General features: G+C 46.7%; 1 protein-coding gene across 1 annotated transcript; it reads right to left on the bottom strand.

Annotated features, from left to right (window-relative positions):
* Positions 1-1,312: 1,312 nt before the first annotated feature.
* On the bottom strand, positions 1,313-15,794 carry LOC113539444 (von Willebrand factor A domain-containing protein 1). Its single transcript, XM_034314233.2, has 7 exons — positions 15,418-15,794; positions 8,018-8,563; positions 5,627-5,911; positions 4,844-5,128; positions 3,988-4,263; positions 2,861-3,142; positions 1,313-1,800 (listed from the first exon to the last, which is right to left on the bottom strand). The coding sequence occupies exons 1-7, from the start codon at positions 15,509-15,511 to the stop codon at positions 1,790-1,792; spliced, it is 1,779 nt and encodes a 592-aa protein (XP_034170124.2). The 5' UTR covers positions 15,512-15,794; the 3' UTR covers positions 1,313-1,789.
* Between the last annotated feature and the right edge of the window lie 201 nt (positions 15,795-15,995).

Below are 15,995 nucleotides of genomic sequence, written 5' to 3'. Positions count from 1 at the left end.
ATTTTCTATTAACATCTCTGTGTAACAACTGATGCCTGGAAACATTATTAAAAAAAAAATAAACATGGCTTTTGGCTCTTTTTAGATCATTTTTCAGTTCATTTTCATTTTCAGTCCAACATTTCAAATATATCTTCTTGGAAATAAATGACAAAATAAAGGTACATTTCTTTTTTTAACACAATGGGGGGTGAAAAGTTTTGCACGACGGTGTGCAGAAGCCACTGGGTGGCAGCGTGTGCAAAGCGGCACTGCAGCGAGTAAGTGATTTAGGGTGTGTGTGTGTGTGTGTGTGAGAGAGAGAGAGAGAGTCAGAATGAAAGCAGGGATTGAATGAATTTATCTAATCCCCACAGACCTCATCACACAAGATGTCAAGATGTCTTTGTTTCCTCTCCCTCGTTGACCTTTAACCTCTCGCATCTCTGACTGATCCTGATCGATCACCTCTTTTGATCCAGAAGGCTTTATTCAGGTCACACCATCACTTGTGAAGATGAAGTAAAGATTTTTGTTCTCCTTTGTTCTGACACCACCTCAGGGGTGATAATCCAGCCTACAGGCCTGACAGCGAACAGCAGGAGTTACTCCGTTTACATCAGTTTAATCAACACGATGGATTGTTGTCTATTCTGTAAATCTGTAGTTTGTAACATAATTTGTGTTATTTGTTCTTAAGAACACTAGAGAAGTGACTATTTTTGAGCAGTCGAGGCTGCAGGTTTAAATGGAAATTAAAATGTTGTCAAATAATGTTTTTTTTTTTTTTACATTACTGTATGAATTAGTTCTTATTATTAGTTCTCTTTTCTGCTCACGCTAGCAGCCTGCCTAATATAAACAAATCCAGCAGGATTTCTGACAGGATTTTAAGACATTCATGAAGGTTTTGGATCTGCACTTCTCACGCTAGCTAGCCAGCTAATGTAAGACAAGATCCTGAGAAGACTGTAAAGTAATATTCATAAATCTTCACTGCTAACGCTAGGCAGCCAGCTAGCAATCTGAGCTAGCTGACAGGATTTCTGAGAAGGTTTCTGAGTCAAATTTTACACGTTCATAATGCAAGCTATTTAGCTAATGGACACTATTAAAATTTGAGTGAAATTTTAAAGTCATTTTCATAAATCTTCATCGCCAGAAGATTTTTGTTACAAATTTAGAAATGTCCAAAACATTTACTGCTAATGTTAGCTAACATGAACTAACTTGACAGCGTTTCTGGAGGAATTTAAATAAAATTCACAAATGTTTATTGCTATATGTTATTTATATAATATTTACTGCTAACTACCACCACCTGGATAACAGATGCTAACAAAATTTTATTAAATTGTCGTTTTCATAAATCTTCATCGCTACCGCTAGGCAGCAAGCTAACAGGAGCTAACCTGACAGGATTTCTGATATAATGGATATAAAAAGTCACCTTTATCTCACGCTAGCTATCAGTCTTCAGCAAGCAGGATGTGCTAACCTGACAGGAGGAGATTTTGAGTCATTTGTAAATCTTTAATACTGACATTAGCTTATAGATTAGATGATATGCGCTAACCTGACAGGATGTCTGAGAGAATTTTAAATAATATTCATTACTACCACTGTTCCACACCTGTTATGTTAATTAATATAAATTACACTCTTAATAACGCAATACAAAAGCCAGTCTCTGTGATATAATACTCAGAAGCATGTCCTTTAGTGGGAAAGTGTTTTTTTTTCTTTTCCACAGCACACCAAAAGCCGGTCACGCTTCTTCTTCCTCTGGAGTCTGGAACCTTCTCTCTTTTCACGAAGCAGCTGTTGGAAGAACGAGACAGACATGTGGTGTGTTAGACGAAGAAAAGCACTTTTTTTTTAATTAGAATGAACTGGTCCTTTATTAGAGTAAAAGTCACGTGTGAGCGAAAGTCAGCAGGTCGCTAAAAGTGCGCTCAGTAAACTAAGAAGTTTATTCTTCTGGACTATAACAACTAGCGATGCATCAGTATGGAGTACTGGCCCAATACTGTGGTAAAAAATGGTCTGATACCAACATCTGATCTACTGCCACATGATATTGTGTGATGAAAGCCCGGCGTACGCCGTCATGATTTGTGCGTATTGGTAAGCGTGGAGCAGTGAAGTGAGCGTGCAGAGAAACTGTCGCGTATAAGAGCACTTCAGCTGTACGAGCACTGAGACACGCGCTTCCTGTCAGTTCATGGCACCTAGCGCTCATATTTAATGACCAGACTCGCTGATACTGCTCTGGGTGCTCTCTCTCTCTCTCTTTCTCTCTCTCTCTCTCTCTCTCCCTCTCTCTCTTTCGAACTCTCGAACTCTCACTTTCTCACTTTTTCTCTCAGTTTCATTTTTCAGTTTAGGTGCTTTATTGGCATGACAAATATTTGTACATTCGTACTGCCAAAGCAATGCAGCGTTGCTGCATACAATTAAAAACTGTATAATATAAATAATATAAAGAAAATAACAAATAACAAATCAAATAGTAATTGAATTATAAAATATAAGAGGTACACAAGTAGAAGTAAATAAGAGTAATACAATAAACATTAAGTAATAGAAGGAAATACAATAGAGCATCAGTGAAGTGTGCAGGAGATGTAGACTGGAGCAGTCACTCTCTTTCTCTCTCTCTCTCTCTCTCTCTCTCTCTCTCACGCTCTCTCTCTCTCTCTCTCTCTCTCACTCTCTGTCTCTCTCGCACTCTCACTCTCTCTCTCGCACTCTTTCTCGCACTCTCTCTCTAGCACTCTCTCTCTCTTTCTCTCTCTTGCACTCTGTCTCGCACTCTCTCTCACACACTCTGTGTCGCACACTCTCTCTCTCTCTCGCACTCTCTCTCTCTTTTCTGTACCTGTGTGTGTGTGCGTAGTGCAGCACAGCCCCTCGCCACGTGCCGTCCTGTACACCGGCGACACACACACCCGGGTCGTGGGGTTCAGGTGTGTCAGTACAGTGGAGAGTGTCTGAGCAGGCAGGTAACGCGATGATGAGGATGAAGATGGAGAGCTTCCCCCCGTCTCCCACTTCACCCAGTAACCCTGAAGCCCAGCCGCTTGCTCCTGAGTCCTCCAGTCCACTTTCACAGAGTCGAAGCCCATCTGCGTCAATCCGAGGTCGTGTACGCCTGGGAGAACTGTAAACGAATAACACTGTCACAAATGATGCACTTAACTAGTAAACTCTCACATTAAACAAAAATGATGCACTAACTGCCCAAAACACCTTCAAGTTTTTACTCCTAATTTGCAGAGGGAATAGTGTTCTTCATCCACCACGGGTTTCCTGATGCGAACGCACTATACACGCTAAAATAAACAAACTACACGAGGTGAGACAGCTATAGTAGGGACTTAAATGAACTTAAATTAAGCTAATTAGGTAATAATCATCAAGGCTATGCAGGACGTAGTGATGATGAAATTCAATTTAATATGAGACATAGTGCGTTTGACCTTGAGCACCAACCATGCTGCACAGACTAGCGATTTATTTAATTTTCATTACTGATTCATCTTATTAGCTAACTGTCAATGCCTAAAGGAGAACAACGAGTTATTAAACATTAATATGTCCAAAGGACACTGTGTAGGACACGTAACCTGCTCCAAACCTCAACTCTCTTCTGTTCTGTTCTCTATTTACAGACTCTTTTTTATATGATATAACAATAATATTTTTATTTTAATACACCCTTCTCGACTTGCCCTCATCCATGTCTCTCTCTGCATCACTCCAGAAGGCATTTTCAGATGAAGCTGATTTATAAATATTGCTATAAAATACTGAATTAAAGTGTTTATTGTGCGCTCTCAGACTGAAGATTGTATACAGTGTGTAAATCCTGAAACAAAACGCTTCCACCACATTGCTCTCACTGCCAGCACACACACCGCAAGTTCACACGCCTCTTCGTCATCAGGGGAAATCAGTCAGAGCAGATATTTAAAAAAATTTATTGCTCCAGTGCAACTCTCTCACCCTCTTCAGTGCAGGCTTTAACGGAGATCGCCCCCTCCTGGCCGGAGGAGTGTACGGCGCTGATGGTGATGAGGTAGTGTGTGTCGGGCTGGAGCTGTGTGAGCAGAACGCTGCTCTGCGACCTAGACAACGTCACAGAGCGTACGTCCCCACGTGGGATTGGCCCAAACTCCACCCGGTACCACTCGACCCGTCCCGACTGAACCGGGGACCAGCTCACACGCAGCCGGTCCGGACCAGACTCCGACACCATCACCGTCGTAGGATAAAACACATCTACACAACAGAAGGGGAAATACAACAATGATAAAAAGCTTGATTCTGTTAGCTACGTAGCAATATTGTGTCTAACTGGAGCGATACATTATAAAGATTGAGAGATTATACATAGATTCGTTCATAAACTAGCTGAAAAGACAACTACTGTGGTGTCTTTATATACTAACAGACGACACAACATGACATATTTCACGATTAATGATCAGCTCAATTATAGCACACAGTAGTTTTCTCACATGATAATATATCATTTTTAATAATCTTATACCGCAGTTGATTTATACACCAGCTTCCCAAGAACCCTAACTGTAGCATTTGGTTTCACAGAACACTGTTAATCTCTAGCACAAACTCAGCAACCTTACTGCAATCAGGCTTCGTAATCAACATCTGTACTTCTGTTACCAAAATTATTTTCAGTTCTTGACATTCTTCCCTTTTCGTGTAGTCGTGCTGCTGAATGTGTCCAAGCTGCTGAGTATAATTAACTGAGAAGTATAAGTGCTTTTCAGCACAGAGCACTACGTGTAATTAAAGAGGAGTAAAGAGGAACCTGGGAACAGAATGTCCTCCTCACCTGGCAGGGTTGTGAAGCCGGCGCTGAGCGTTGTGCTGTGTGTGCTGTACGGTGTGTGTGCTGTGAGCCGGACGCTGTAGTGTGTATCGGGCTGCAGGTCGGTGACTTCAGTCCAGGTGTGATCAGGTGACAGTGTGAGTTTCCGGTACGTGTCGCTGCTCGACTCCGTCTCACCGTACTGGAGCTCATAGTGACTGAGTCCACCAATCAGAATGGCCTGCCAGTGCAGCAAGGCACTATGGGAAGTCACGTCGCGTGCTTGAAGACAGTTGGTGCAGATCAGGTCTGAGCAGAGGAACAGAAACACAGCAGTGTATAAAAACACTCCGACATCATGAGACCTTACAAAAGTGACAGGTGAATATCTATTAATCCATCCACCTCACTAACGTTTCTAAGTGATGGAACCCAGGTTACTAATGTTAGCTAGCTAATAGCTAGTGGTGCTTATTTCTTGTTTCTTGTTACTTGCTCAATATTAAGGTAAATGTAAGGTTAGGCCATTAGCTGGCTTGTGCGATAGTAAAAAAAGACAGTACTTGTTGTGATATACGCACTGACTCTGTGGTGTTTTGTGTCAGGACAGACTTTGTTAGGAAACATTGTGTTGGAAGATTCATTCATAAGATCTTGAGTCTCTGAGTGAGAGAAATTTGCTTTCAAAGAGAAACTGAGCTTGTTATACAGAATCAGAGGTTTCATACGGCAGAGTGGAACTGATGAGTTTCAGCAATAAGGAATTAGCGATCAGAAATAAACCTGGGAACAGAATGTCCTCCTCACCTGGCAGGGTTGTGAAGCCGGCGCTGAGCGTTGTGCTGTGTGTGCTGTACGGTGTGTGTGCTGTGAGCCGGACGCCGTAGTGTGTATCGGGCTGCAGGTCGGTGACTTCAGTCCAGGTGTGATCAGGTGACAGTGTGAGTTTCCGGTACGTGTCGCTGTTCGACTCCGTCTCACCGTACTGGAGCTCATAGTGACCGAGTCCACCAATCAGAATGGCCTGCCAGTGCAGCAAGGCACTATGGGAAGTCACGTCGCGTACATGGAGACACTCGGTGCAGATCAGGTCTGAGCGGTGGAAATAAAAAAACACAAAGTCTTATTAAACATGTTAATAAAGCAAGCATTAATAGAGGGTTTGTGGAAAAGGAGATGCTAGCAGCTACACATGAGGAAGAAACAAGAACATCAGCACAAGCATTATCATAATACTACAACTTTTTCAATGGAAAGAGTGATCAAACAGATCAAAACCATTTGACAAAAGTGAAACGCAAGGTTTTCTTTCATTTACAGCAATAATAAGATTTAAAACATGATTAATATCAGAATTGTTTTTTTCCCTGGAAACAACAGGATACGTACAGTGTGCTGAACAAATATCTATTATAAGATATTCATACTTTTCCTAGGTGTGATAATTTTAGATAATCTTTTTCCCCACATACTTTACATGCATCTGCAAAGGAACTTCAAGATTTAACAGCCGGGATTTCAAAAGTGTCATGAATATTAATTAGATCAATCAAGAAATTCTGTTCATTACATTTTATTTTAGACTTAATGTGACAGTGCGCTAGCTAAACCACCACCTGCCCTGATGTCTGCTAGCTTTGCTAACGTTTCTTTCATTATAAATTCTTCTAAATGCTACAGTCGAATTTTCTACCTCATTTTTCACACCTGCTGAAAGATATGGAGGTGTGATGAAGTCTCTGGATAAGCTGTAGGCTACAAGTTGTTATTTCTGTCACTAACATTACAGTGTGATGCTGCTCAGGTTAGCTAGGTACTTGGTTACCTGGGTATTGGCTAGGTTGGTTTCATAATTGCTAGCTCAAAAAGGTTATAAGGTTAGTGTAAGGTTAGTGTAAGGTTAGTGTAAGTTTAGTTTAAGGTTAGTGTAAGGTTAGTGTAAGTTTAGTTTAAGGTTAGTGTAAGGTTAGCCTGTTACCTGGCTTGACTTGCAAGACAACAACAACAACAACAACAATAATAATAATAATAATAATAATAATAATAATAATAATGATAAAGAAATGATGTGCCATGTTTGAGTCTGTGTTGCATGGAGACAGGTTTCGTGGCTGCTGACTGAAAGTAATTTTGAGAGTATTCTCATATAACATGGCAGGTGGAACTGTCAAGATGCGACATGTACAGCATTATTAAATAAAAAACAAGCTTGCGTTAATTAGATGGAAGCAGTGTGCTGTGATGCGTCTGTTTTTGTTCAGCTTAGTGCACCATCTGTTCCGCTACCATTTCCGCAAGGCTTTCCTGCAGAGACGGCTAGCTGTGTGATTAGCAGCACAAACTGTGTTGTTCAGTTTACACCCAGTCACATCTGCTTCCTCAGATCCACCTGAGAGCTGCTGTCGAGAGGAAAACCTGATATGTTCAAACAGAAACAACCACCAAAATATCTGCTGCTGTGGGCCGCAGGCACGAGATTAAAGCTGCAGTTCAGGAAATAAATGAAGCTGAACAAATGTACAGTAGATGATTAGCCAAGACACATCCAGTGTGCTAAATTTACTGCTCTGATTTTGCACTAGAGCTACGAGGCTAATGTAGCGAACAACTTTCATTTTACACACGCCCTATTCACTATATAGTGCACATATACACCACCATCAGTCCACTGTGGGCGCTTCCCAAACCACACACGCCCTATTCACTACATAGTGCACATAAACACCACCATCAGTCCACTGTGGGCGCTTCCCAAACCACACACGCCCTATTCACTATATAGTGCACATAAACACCACCATCAGTCCACTGTGGGCGCGTCCCAAACCCCACACGCCCTATTCACTACATAGTGCACATAAACACCACCATCAGTCCACTGTGGGCGCGTCCCAAACCACACACGCCCTATTCACTACATAGTGCACATAAACACCACCATCAGTCCACTGTGGGCGCGTCCCAAACCACACACGCCCTATTCACTATATAGTGCACATAAACACCACCATCAGTCCACTGTGGGCGCGTCCCAAACCACACACGCCCTATTCACTACATAGTGCACATAAACACCACCATCAGTCCACTGTGGGCGTGTCCCAAACCCCAGTGCATAATGAGTAGTCTTTATTCTTTAACATGTACCATTTAGACACCTACTGCAGTGCATTATGGGATGTCATCAGTATTTCTCACCTGTGATGGCTTCTCTCAGGTCCTTGGTGATGATGTCCATGTAATCAGGATCTACAAAGTACAGGTGTTGCTCGATGGGCGGAGTCACAGCTCTGCTAAACACCTGGTAATTAGAGTGTCCAGTAGAAACGGCCAGCACGGACACGCCTTCCTTGTGCAGCGCTGATATCGGACCTTCGACGTTCCCTGGCTCCACCCCATCTGTGAGCCACAGGAGCACTCTGGGTGGAGCTTTCTGTCCTGCCGGTCGCCACAGTAACCTCTGAGCCAATAGCAGCGCTTTTTCCGTCATGGTGTCCCCGCGAAGCTGTGGCGTTCTCAGTAGCGCGTCCTGCAGTTCGTTCTGGCTGCTGTGCGCATCGAAGTCAAACTCCACTCGCGGCTCGGTGTCCACCTGCACCAGCGCCACCCTGACGTGACCACGCCCAACATGGAAGGGGCGGAGCAAGTCGGACAGGAAGTGGAGCATGCGGGAGAACTCGTAGAAGGAGATGCTTCCAGACGAGTCCAGCAGGAGCAAGACGTCTCCCTCGCAGCAGTCAAACCCTGAGAGAGAAAACAGGACAGAAAATTGATCTTAATACGACATTATCTCTTCCTGAATCAACACGATATTAAAATGAGAAATTAATTATGAGTCTCCGCTGAATTCCTCTTTCCTCGAGCGTCTTGCACAGCGAGACAGGTGGAAAGCCAATTACGGTGGGTGATGAACTCCATCCTCACAGCCAGCGATGTGTTTGTGTTAATCATTTGTGCCTGCAGGTGTTTACTGTTTATCAGAGTGAATTATTCACTCCTCCATCTGAGCCGGGCTCGAAGATTATAACGCTTACCGCTCAGGGAATCTGCTCCTGATTAACTCCGAGAAAAAGTGAAGGGTAGAGCGAGAGACGGAGATAAACAGAGCGGGTGGAGAACGGTGGAGCTCTCGGAAGAGCAGAAATGATTAATCTCCTACGAGAGAGAAAAAGATCGAACTCAGGTTTTGTTTTTCAATCAGTTACAGCTAGAAGTTCAACCAATCAGAAGATGAATCATTAATATTTAAAATGTTTACAGGAAATATTATGCAATTAACATAAATTAAGTGTCATGTGATGACATTTTTATCAGACGTCTTACACACGAAGTAACACGCGACTGAGGAAAGGATCAGAACCGTGCTGAGTTCAGTTTGAGTAAATAATATGACGTCTGTATTCGATGGGAAGAAATGAAACCACATCACAGGACTGACAGAAAGAGATGGTGTAGATCTGTTGTTGTTTTCGTTACCGTTCGGTCTCAGCGCAATAGCCAGGAAAGACAAACGAGAGAAAACACGTACCATATTTGTGATATACATAAAATTCGTAATGGAACATAACCACAGGAAATGAATTCATTCAGCATTTTTCCAACTGAAAAGTCAATTCAATGGAAACATGCTGATTTTTTAAATAAGAGATTTTTTTAAATACATTTCCACTTGCATCGACTGATGGATTATGAAAGGAAGTGAAAAAAGAGAGCAGAGCTCGTCATTTACGATTCAGTACACGGCAGTTTCCCAGATAAAGCCTTATTTCTGCTCAGAATTTAGGGGTGTTTTTATTTATGCCCCGTTTTAGTACATTATTTATTCGTTTTGGGAATTTAGTGGGCAGGAGTTTAGTGCTTTACATTCCAGGCAGAGTAAGAGTGTTAGATTATTTAGAAGAAGAAGAATATACATTACAGCACAGTGAAAGTCATTTCTTCGCATATCGCAGCTTGTTAGGAAGCAGAGCGCAGAGTCGGCCATGATACAGCTGGAGCAGAGAGGCTTAAAGACCCAATAGAGGAGGCTTGGCCATGCTGGGGCTTCGACTCCTGACCTTCTGATCAGTAACTCAGCCTTAACGGTTGAGCCACTACTGAGCCACGACTGAGCCACTACCGAGCCACGACCGAGCCACGTCCGAGCCACGACCGAGCCACGACCGAGCCACGACCGAGCCACGTCTGAGCCACGACTGAGCCACTACTGAGCCACTACTGAGCCACTACCGAGCCACCACCGAGCCACGACCGAGCCACTACCGAGCCACTACCGAGCCACGACCGAGCCACCACCGAGCCACGACCGAGCTGGTCGTGGCTCAGAGCCACGACCGAGCCATCACCGAGCCACTACTGAGCCACGACCGAGCCACGACCGAGCCACTACCGAGCCACTACCGAGCCACTACCGAGCCACGACCGAGCCACTACCGAGCCACTACCGAGCCATCACCGAGCCATCACCGAGCCACTACCGAGCCACCACCGAGCCACCACCGAGCCACGACCGAGCCATCACTGAGCCACTACCGAGCCACTACCGAGCCACTACCGAGCCATCACCGAGCCATCACCGAGCCACTACCGAGCCACCACCGAGCCATCACCGAGCCACTACTGAGCCACTACCGAGCCACTACCGAGCCACCACCGAGCCACTACCGAGCCACGACCGAGCCACGACCGAGCCACGACCGAGCCACGACCGAGCCACTACCGAGCCACCACCGAGCCACCACCGAGCCACGACCGAGCCATCACCGAGCCACGACCGAGCCATCACCGAGCCACGACCGAGCCACGACCGAGCCATCACCGAGCCACGACCGAGCCACGACCGAGCCACTACCGAGCCACTACCGAGCCATCACCGAGCCATCACCGAGCCACTACCGAGCCACGACCGAGCCACGACCGAGCCATCACCGAGCCACTACCGAGCCACTACCGAGCCACGACCGAGCCACGACCGAGCCACTACCGAGCCACCACCGAGCCACGACCGAGCCACCACCGAGCCACCACCGAGCCACGACCGAGCCACCACCGAGCCACCACCGAGCCACTACCGAGCCATCACCGAGCCACTACCGAGCCACGACCGAGCCACTACCGAGCCACTACCGAGCCATCACCGAGCCATCACCGAGCCACGACCGAGCCACCACCGAGCCACTACCGAGCCACCACCGAGCCACCACCGAGCCACCACCGAGCCACCACCGAGCCACTACCGAGCCATCACCGAGCCACGACCGAGCCACGACCGAGCCATCACCGAGCCACTACCGAGCCACGACCGAGCCACTACCGAGCCATCACCGAGCCATCACCGAGCCACTACCGAGCCACGACCGAGCCACGACCGAGCCATCACCGAGCCACTACTGAGCCACTACCGAGCCACGACCGAGCCACTACCGAGCCACGTCTGAGCCACGACTGAGCCACTACTGAGCCACGACTGAGCCACGACTGAGCCACTACCGAGCCACCACCGAGCCACCACCGAGCCACGACCGAGCCACTACCGAGCCATCACCGAGCCACGACTGAGCCACGACCGAGCCACCACCGAGCCACTACCGAGCCATCACTGAGCCACTACCGAGCCACGACCGAGCCACTACCGAGCCACTACCGAGCCATCACCGAGCCATCACCGAGCCACGACCGAGCCACCACCGAGCCACTACCGAGCCACCACCGAGCCACCACCGAGCCACCACCGAGCCACGACCGAGCCACTACCGAGCCATCACCGAGCCACGACTGAGCCACGACCGAGCCACCACCGAGCCACTACCGAGCCATCACTGAGCCACTACCGAGCCACGACCGAGCCACTACCGAGCCACTACCGAGCCATCACCGAGCCATCACCGAGCCACGACCGAGCCACCACCGAGCCACCACCGAGCCACCACCGAGCCACCACCGAGCCACCACCGAGCCACGACCGAGCCACTACCGAGCCATCACCGAGCCACGACCGAGCCACGACCGAGCCATCACCGAGCCACGACCGAGCCACGACCGAGCCACTACCGAGCCATCACCGAGCCACTACCGAGCCACGACCGAGCCACGACCGAGCCATCACCGAGCCACTACTGAGCCACTACCGAGCCACGACCGAGCCACTACCGAGCCACGTCTGAGCCACGACTGAGCCACTACTGAGCCACGACTGAGCCACGACTGAGCCACTACCGAGCCACCACCGAGCCACCACCGAGCCACGACCGAGCCACGACCGAGCCACTACCGAGCCATCACCGAGCCACGACTGAGCCACGACCGAGCCACCACCGAGCCACGACCGAGCCACGACCGAGCCACGACCGAGCCACTACCGAGCCACGTCTGAGCCACGACTGAGCCACTACTGAGCCACGACTGAGCCACGACTGAGCCACTACCGAGCCACCACCGAGCCACCACCGAGCCACGACCGAGCCACGACCGAGCCACTACCGAGCCATCACCGAGCCACGACTGAGCCACGACCGAGCCACGACCGAGCCACCACCGAGCCACGACCGAGCCACTACCGAGCCATCACCGAGCCATCACCGAGCCACTACCGAGCCACGACCGAGCCACCACTGAGCCACCACTGAGCCACCACTGAGCCATGACTGAGCCACTACCGAGCCACTACCGAGCCATCACCGAGCCATCACCGAGCCACGACCGAGCCACGACCGAGCCACCACTGAGCCACCACTGAGCCATGACTGAGCCACTACCGAGCCACGACCGAGCCACTACTGAGCCGCCACTGAGCTACTACTGAGCTACTACTGCGCATTTAATCTACTAACAGCAACGGACATGTCAGAACACACACACGCACACACACACACACACACACACACACTCCTAAACTTCAGATGAAGACAGGTATTCCCCTGAGGCCACAGAGACAGTATGTATGTTGAACATCAACTATATCAACTATTACATCATTTATTCCACAGTCTCTGCCTGTCACACACACACGCACACACACACGCACACACACACACACACACACACACACACACACACACACACTTTTTGTCTGTCTCTCTGCATATCTCTGTCTGTCTTTCTCCATTATTGCTCCCATTGTTCTCATCACTCCCTCAATTTTTCATTTCAAACACACACACACACACACACACACACACACACACACTTCCACAAAGGTCTGCAGTCATAAAAATCAGAAAATGAGCATGACACTGCGGAGGCATAAAAGCAGACAGAGAGAAAACACGCATAATCTTCACCGAAAATTTCTGCTCCCAGACAAAATAAAAGTGAAAAGGACTAAACATGATGTAAGATAAAAGCCTTCACACACACTCCAGTGCTGAGCGGAGATAATAGCACGCTGTTATTTAACTGAACGGAAGCACATGCTAATGGTGCGCTCTAATTCATCTCATCAGTTTGTGCTTTTCGAGTCATTAAAGGCATGAGAACACTGTTGCTAGGCAACCGGGAAATATAAACACAGAGTGCAAGGTAGCTAATGGCTAATAATCTAGCTAACTAGAATGAGGTTGTAAAGTCTGACGGAGATACAGAGAATGGACTCAAACCAGAGAAGTTGATATTTCTGCCTGTAGTTTACTGAGAAAAGACTGAAATTACACTGTCATTACACTAAAGCAGCTTACACGAGTTCAGCCATATTGAAAAATATCAATGCTGCATCACAGCTCATGACGTCAGAAGCGTGAGCTGTTTGTGTGACTCTTCACACAAAGATCCCCTCAGTGTGACACGGCTGTGCCCTGACCGTGTACACGTGTGTGTACGTGTGTGTACGTGTGTGTAACGTGTGTTTTGATTCCCACTTGGCAACAACCTAATCAGATCAGATCAGGTCTGAAATAACACATGCGTCTGATCTAAAATTGGACCGAGCTCCCGCTGCGGCGGCTGGACTCGATCTCGCAGCTCGGCTAACAGCGCTCTCTCAGTGAGAATTCACATGACCCAGTTTCAGTCCCGCGCCTCGAGAGTGTTTTCTCACCTATTAGGCCGTGTCCTAAATAGTGCCCTAGAGCTCTGCAGTGTGTGTCTTTGTTGACGTTCAGTGCTGGAGGGCACAAGGGGGTAAAAAACTGAGAATTTGCCCTCGACAGTTAAGCAATTTTTTAAATTTAGAGTGCTACGATTATAAAACAATTCTCTGTGTATCTTAATTCTATACCTGATGGAGGTTTCTGAGAGGAACAAGGAACAACAAGGTTCTTTATTTATCACATACATCTGATGTAATGTAGTGAAATGTTTTTCCTTAGTGCCTCGTCCCACAGTGCAACAATGATACATAAAAAACCAGAATATAATAAAATAAAATAAAATAAAATCGTGTGAGAGAGAGAGAGAGAGAGAGAGAGAGAGAGAGAGAGCACCTTTTACATTTAAAGCCTAAAGTAAAGTCTCTAATGCATACAGAGCAGTTCATAGCCTACGTCGTCGCATCTCACCACCCAACTGGTCAATACTTTGGGGAAAGCATAGATTTAAAAAATAATAAAACACATTTATGGTTTGCTTCACACTGTATTACAGCTGTTTTATTTCTTTTAAAAACCTGATCATCAATGCAGAATCGTTTAAAGAGAGAACTGAGGTGCATTTAATAGTCATTTTCTCCCACCCCTGATCTGGACAATCATTCAGTCCACGTTCAGTCACACACACACACACACACACACACACACACACCTAGAAATCAAATTTGTTGTCAATAAGCGCTGATATTTCTGCTGTAAACACCTCGAGAACCAACAGTGCTGTAAACACTGCTCTAGCCAGAAAGCTGCTTTACTCAGGAATGTTGTTTGATTTGCTCCCTTAAACCCAGATCCACTCAGGCACAGGCAGCATTCCTGTAAACCATCAGAATAAACTGTTTACAGGTGTGTGTGTGTGTGTGTACTGTGTGGGTGTGTAAACAACAGATGAAAAGCTTAAAGATTTGTGAAATATGTGTGATGCTAAACTGCGGGTGTTAATTCAGGACTAGAAGAGTGAATTAGGGGTTAATTCAGTGATACGGATAAATATAGTCAATACTGTAGGTGTAAATTAAAGTGTGGTGTTAATTCAAAGCTATAAGAGTCAATTCATCTCTATAAGAGTCAATTCATCTCTATAAGAGTCAATTCATCTCTATAAGAGTCAATTCATCTCTATAAGAGTCAATTCATCTCTATAAGAGTCAATTCAACACTGTATGAGTCAGTTAAAGAAGAAGAAGAAGAAGGCTTTATTTGTCAGATATACATTACAGTACAGTAAAATATTTTCTTCTCATATCTCAGAATTAAGAGTCATTCTAACACTCTAAGAGTCAGTTTTTCCTTCACTATCAGTTTTTGTCTTAAAAAATAAACACACACACACACACACACACACATAGTTTAATTAATTGGGTAATAATTTTCTTTAAGATGAAACACTTCCCTCTGCTCTGACAGCACGCATGTGCCACCGACTCCACCTCACTCAATACACACTATATTAAACTCTCTGTGTGTGTGTGTGTGTGTGTGTGTGTGTGTGTGCGTCTAAACCCTTCACCGGCTCACCTGAATCAGGTGTGGTGTCTCGCGCGCAGCTCCGCGGCACACGCGCGCTCAGCAGCAGCAGCAGCAGTAAGCACGCGACCCCGAGCCGCCTCATGGTGTCTCTCTCTCTCTCTCTCACACACACACACACACACACACACAGGTGATTGAGAACCGGAAGTGCAGTGAAGTTACCCAGCAGCGTCCATTCCTCTGAGACACGCGCGCTTCTCTACAGATAAACCAGGCTCGCTCCTGATCTCCTGAAGACCCTTCTCCTGCCCCTTCACATGTCCATCTTCCTCTCCCCTGAGGTCCTGCCCCCTGACCTGCAGCTTACTGCTGATCCTCAGAGCCTCGTGTCATGTCGGGGTCGCGCGCTCCTCAGCTCTCAGGTGATGATGGTGATGAAGATCGGTATCTCGCGCACATTTGAATTCCTCTCTGCTTTTTTTTTTTTTTTTCCCTCCACCTGCCCCTCCCTCCGTCACTTTCTGCCCCGCCCCTCTGTTACTCAGACAAACTTCTGTTTTGTCCCAGGAGATTTTCTTCTCTTCTCTTCTCTTCTCTTCTCTTTTTTTAAACACGGCTCTGTGCCA

Source organism: Pangasianodon hypophthalmus, chromosome 20, assembly GCF_027358585.1.
Source record: "Pangasianodon hypophthalmus isolate fPanHyp1 chromosome 20, fPanHyp1.pri, whole genome shotgun sequence".
In the NCBI taxonomy this organism is placed as follows: Eukaryota; Metazoa; Chordata; class Actinopteri; order Siluriformes; family Pangasiidae; genus Pangasianodon; species Pangasianodon hypophthalmus.
The sequence above is the reverse complement of the archived record's forward strand: the minus strand, read 5'-3'. Positions and strand labels throughout refer to the sequence as shown.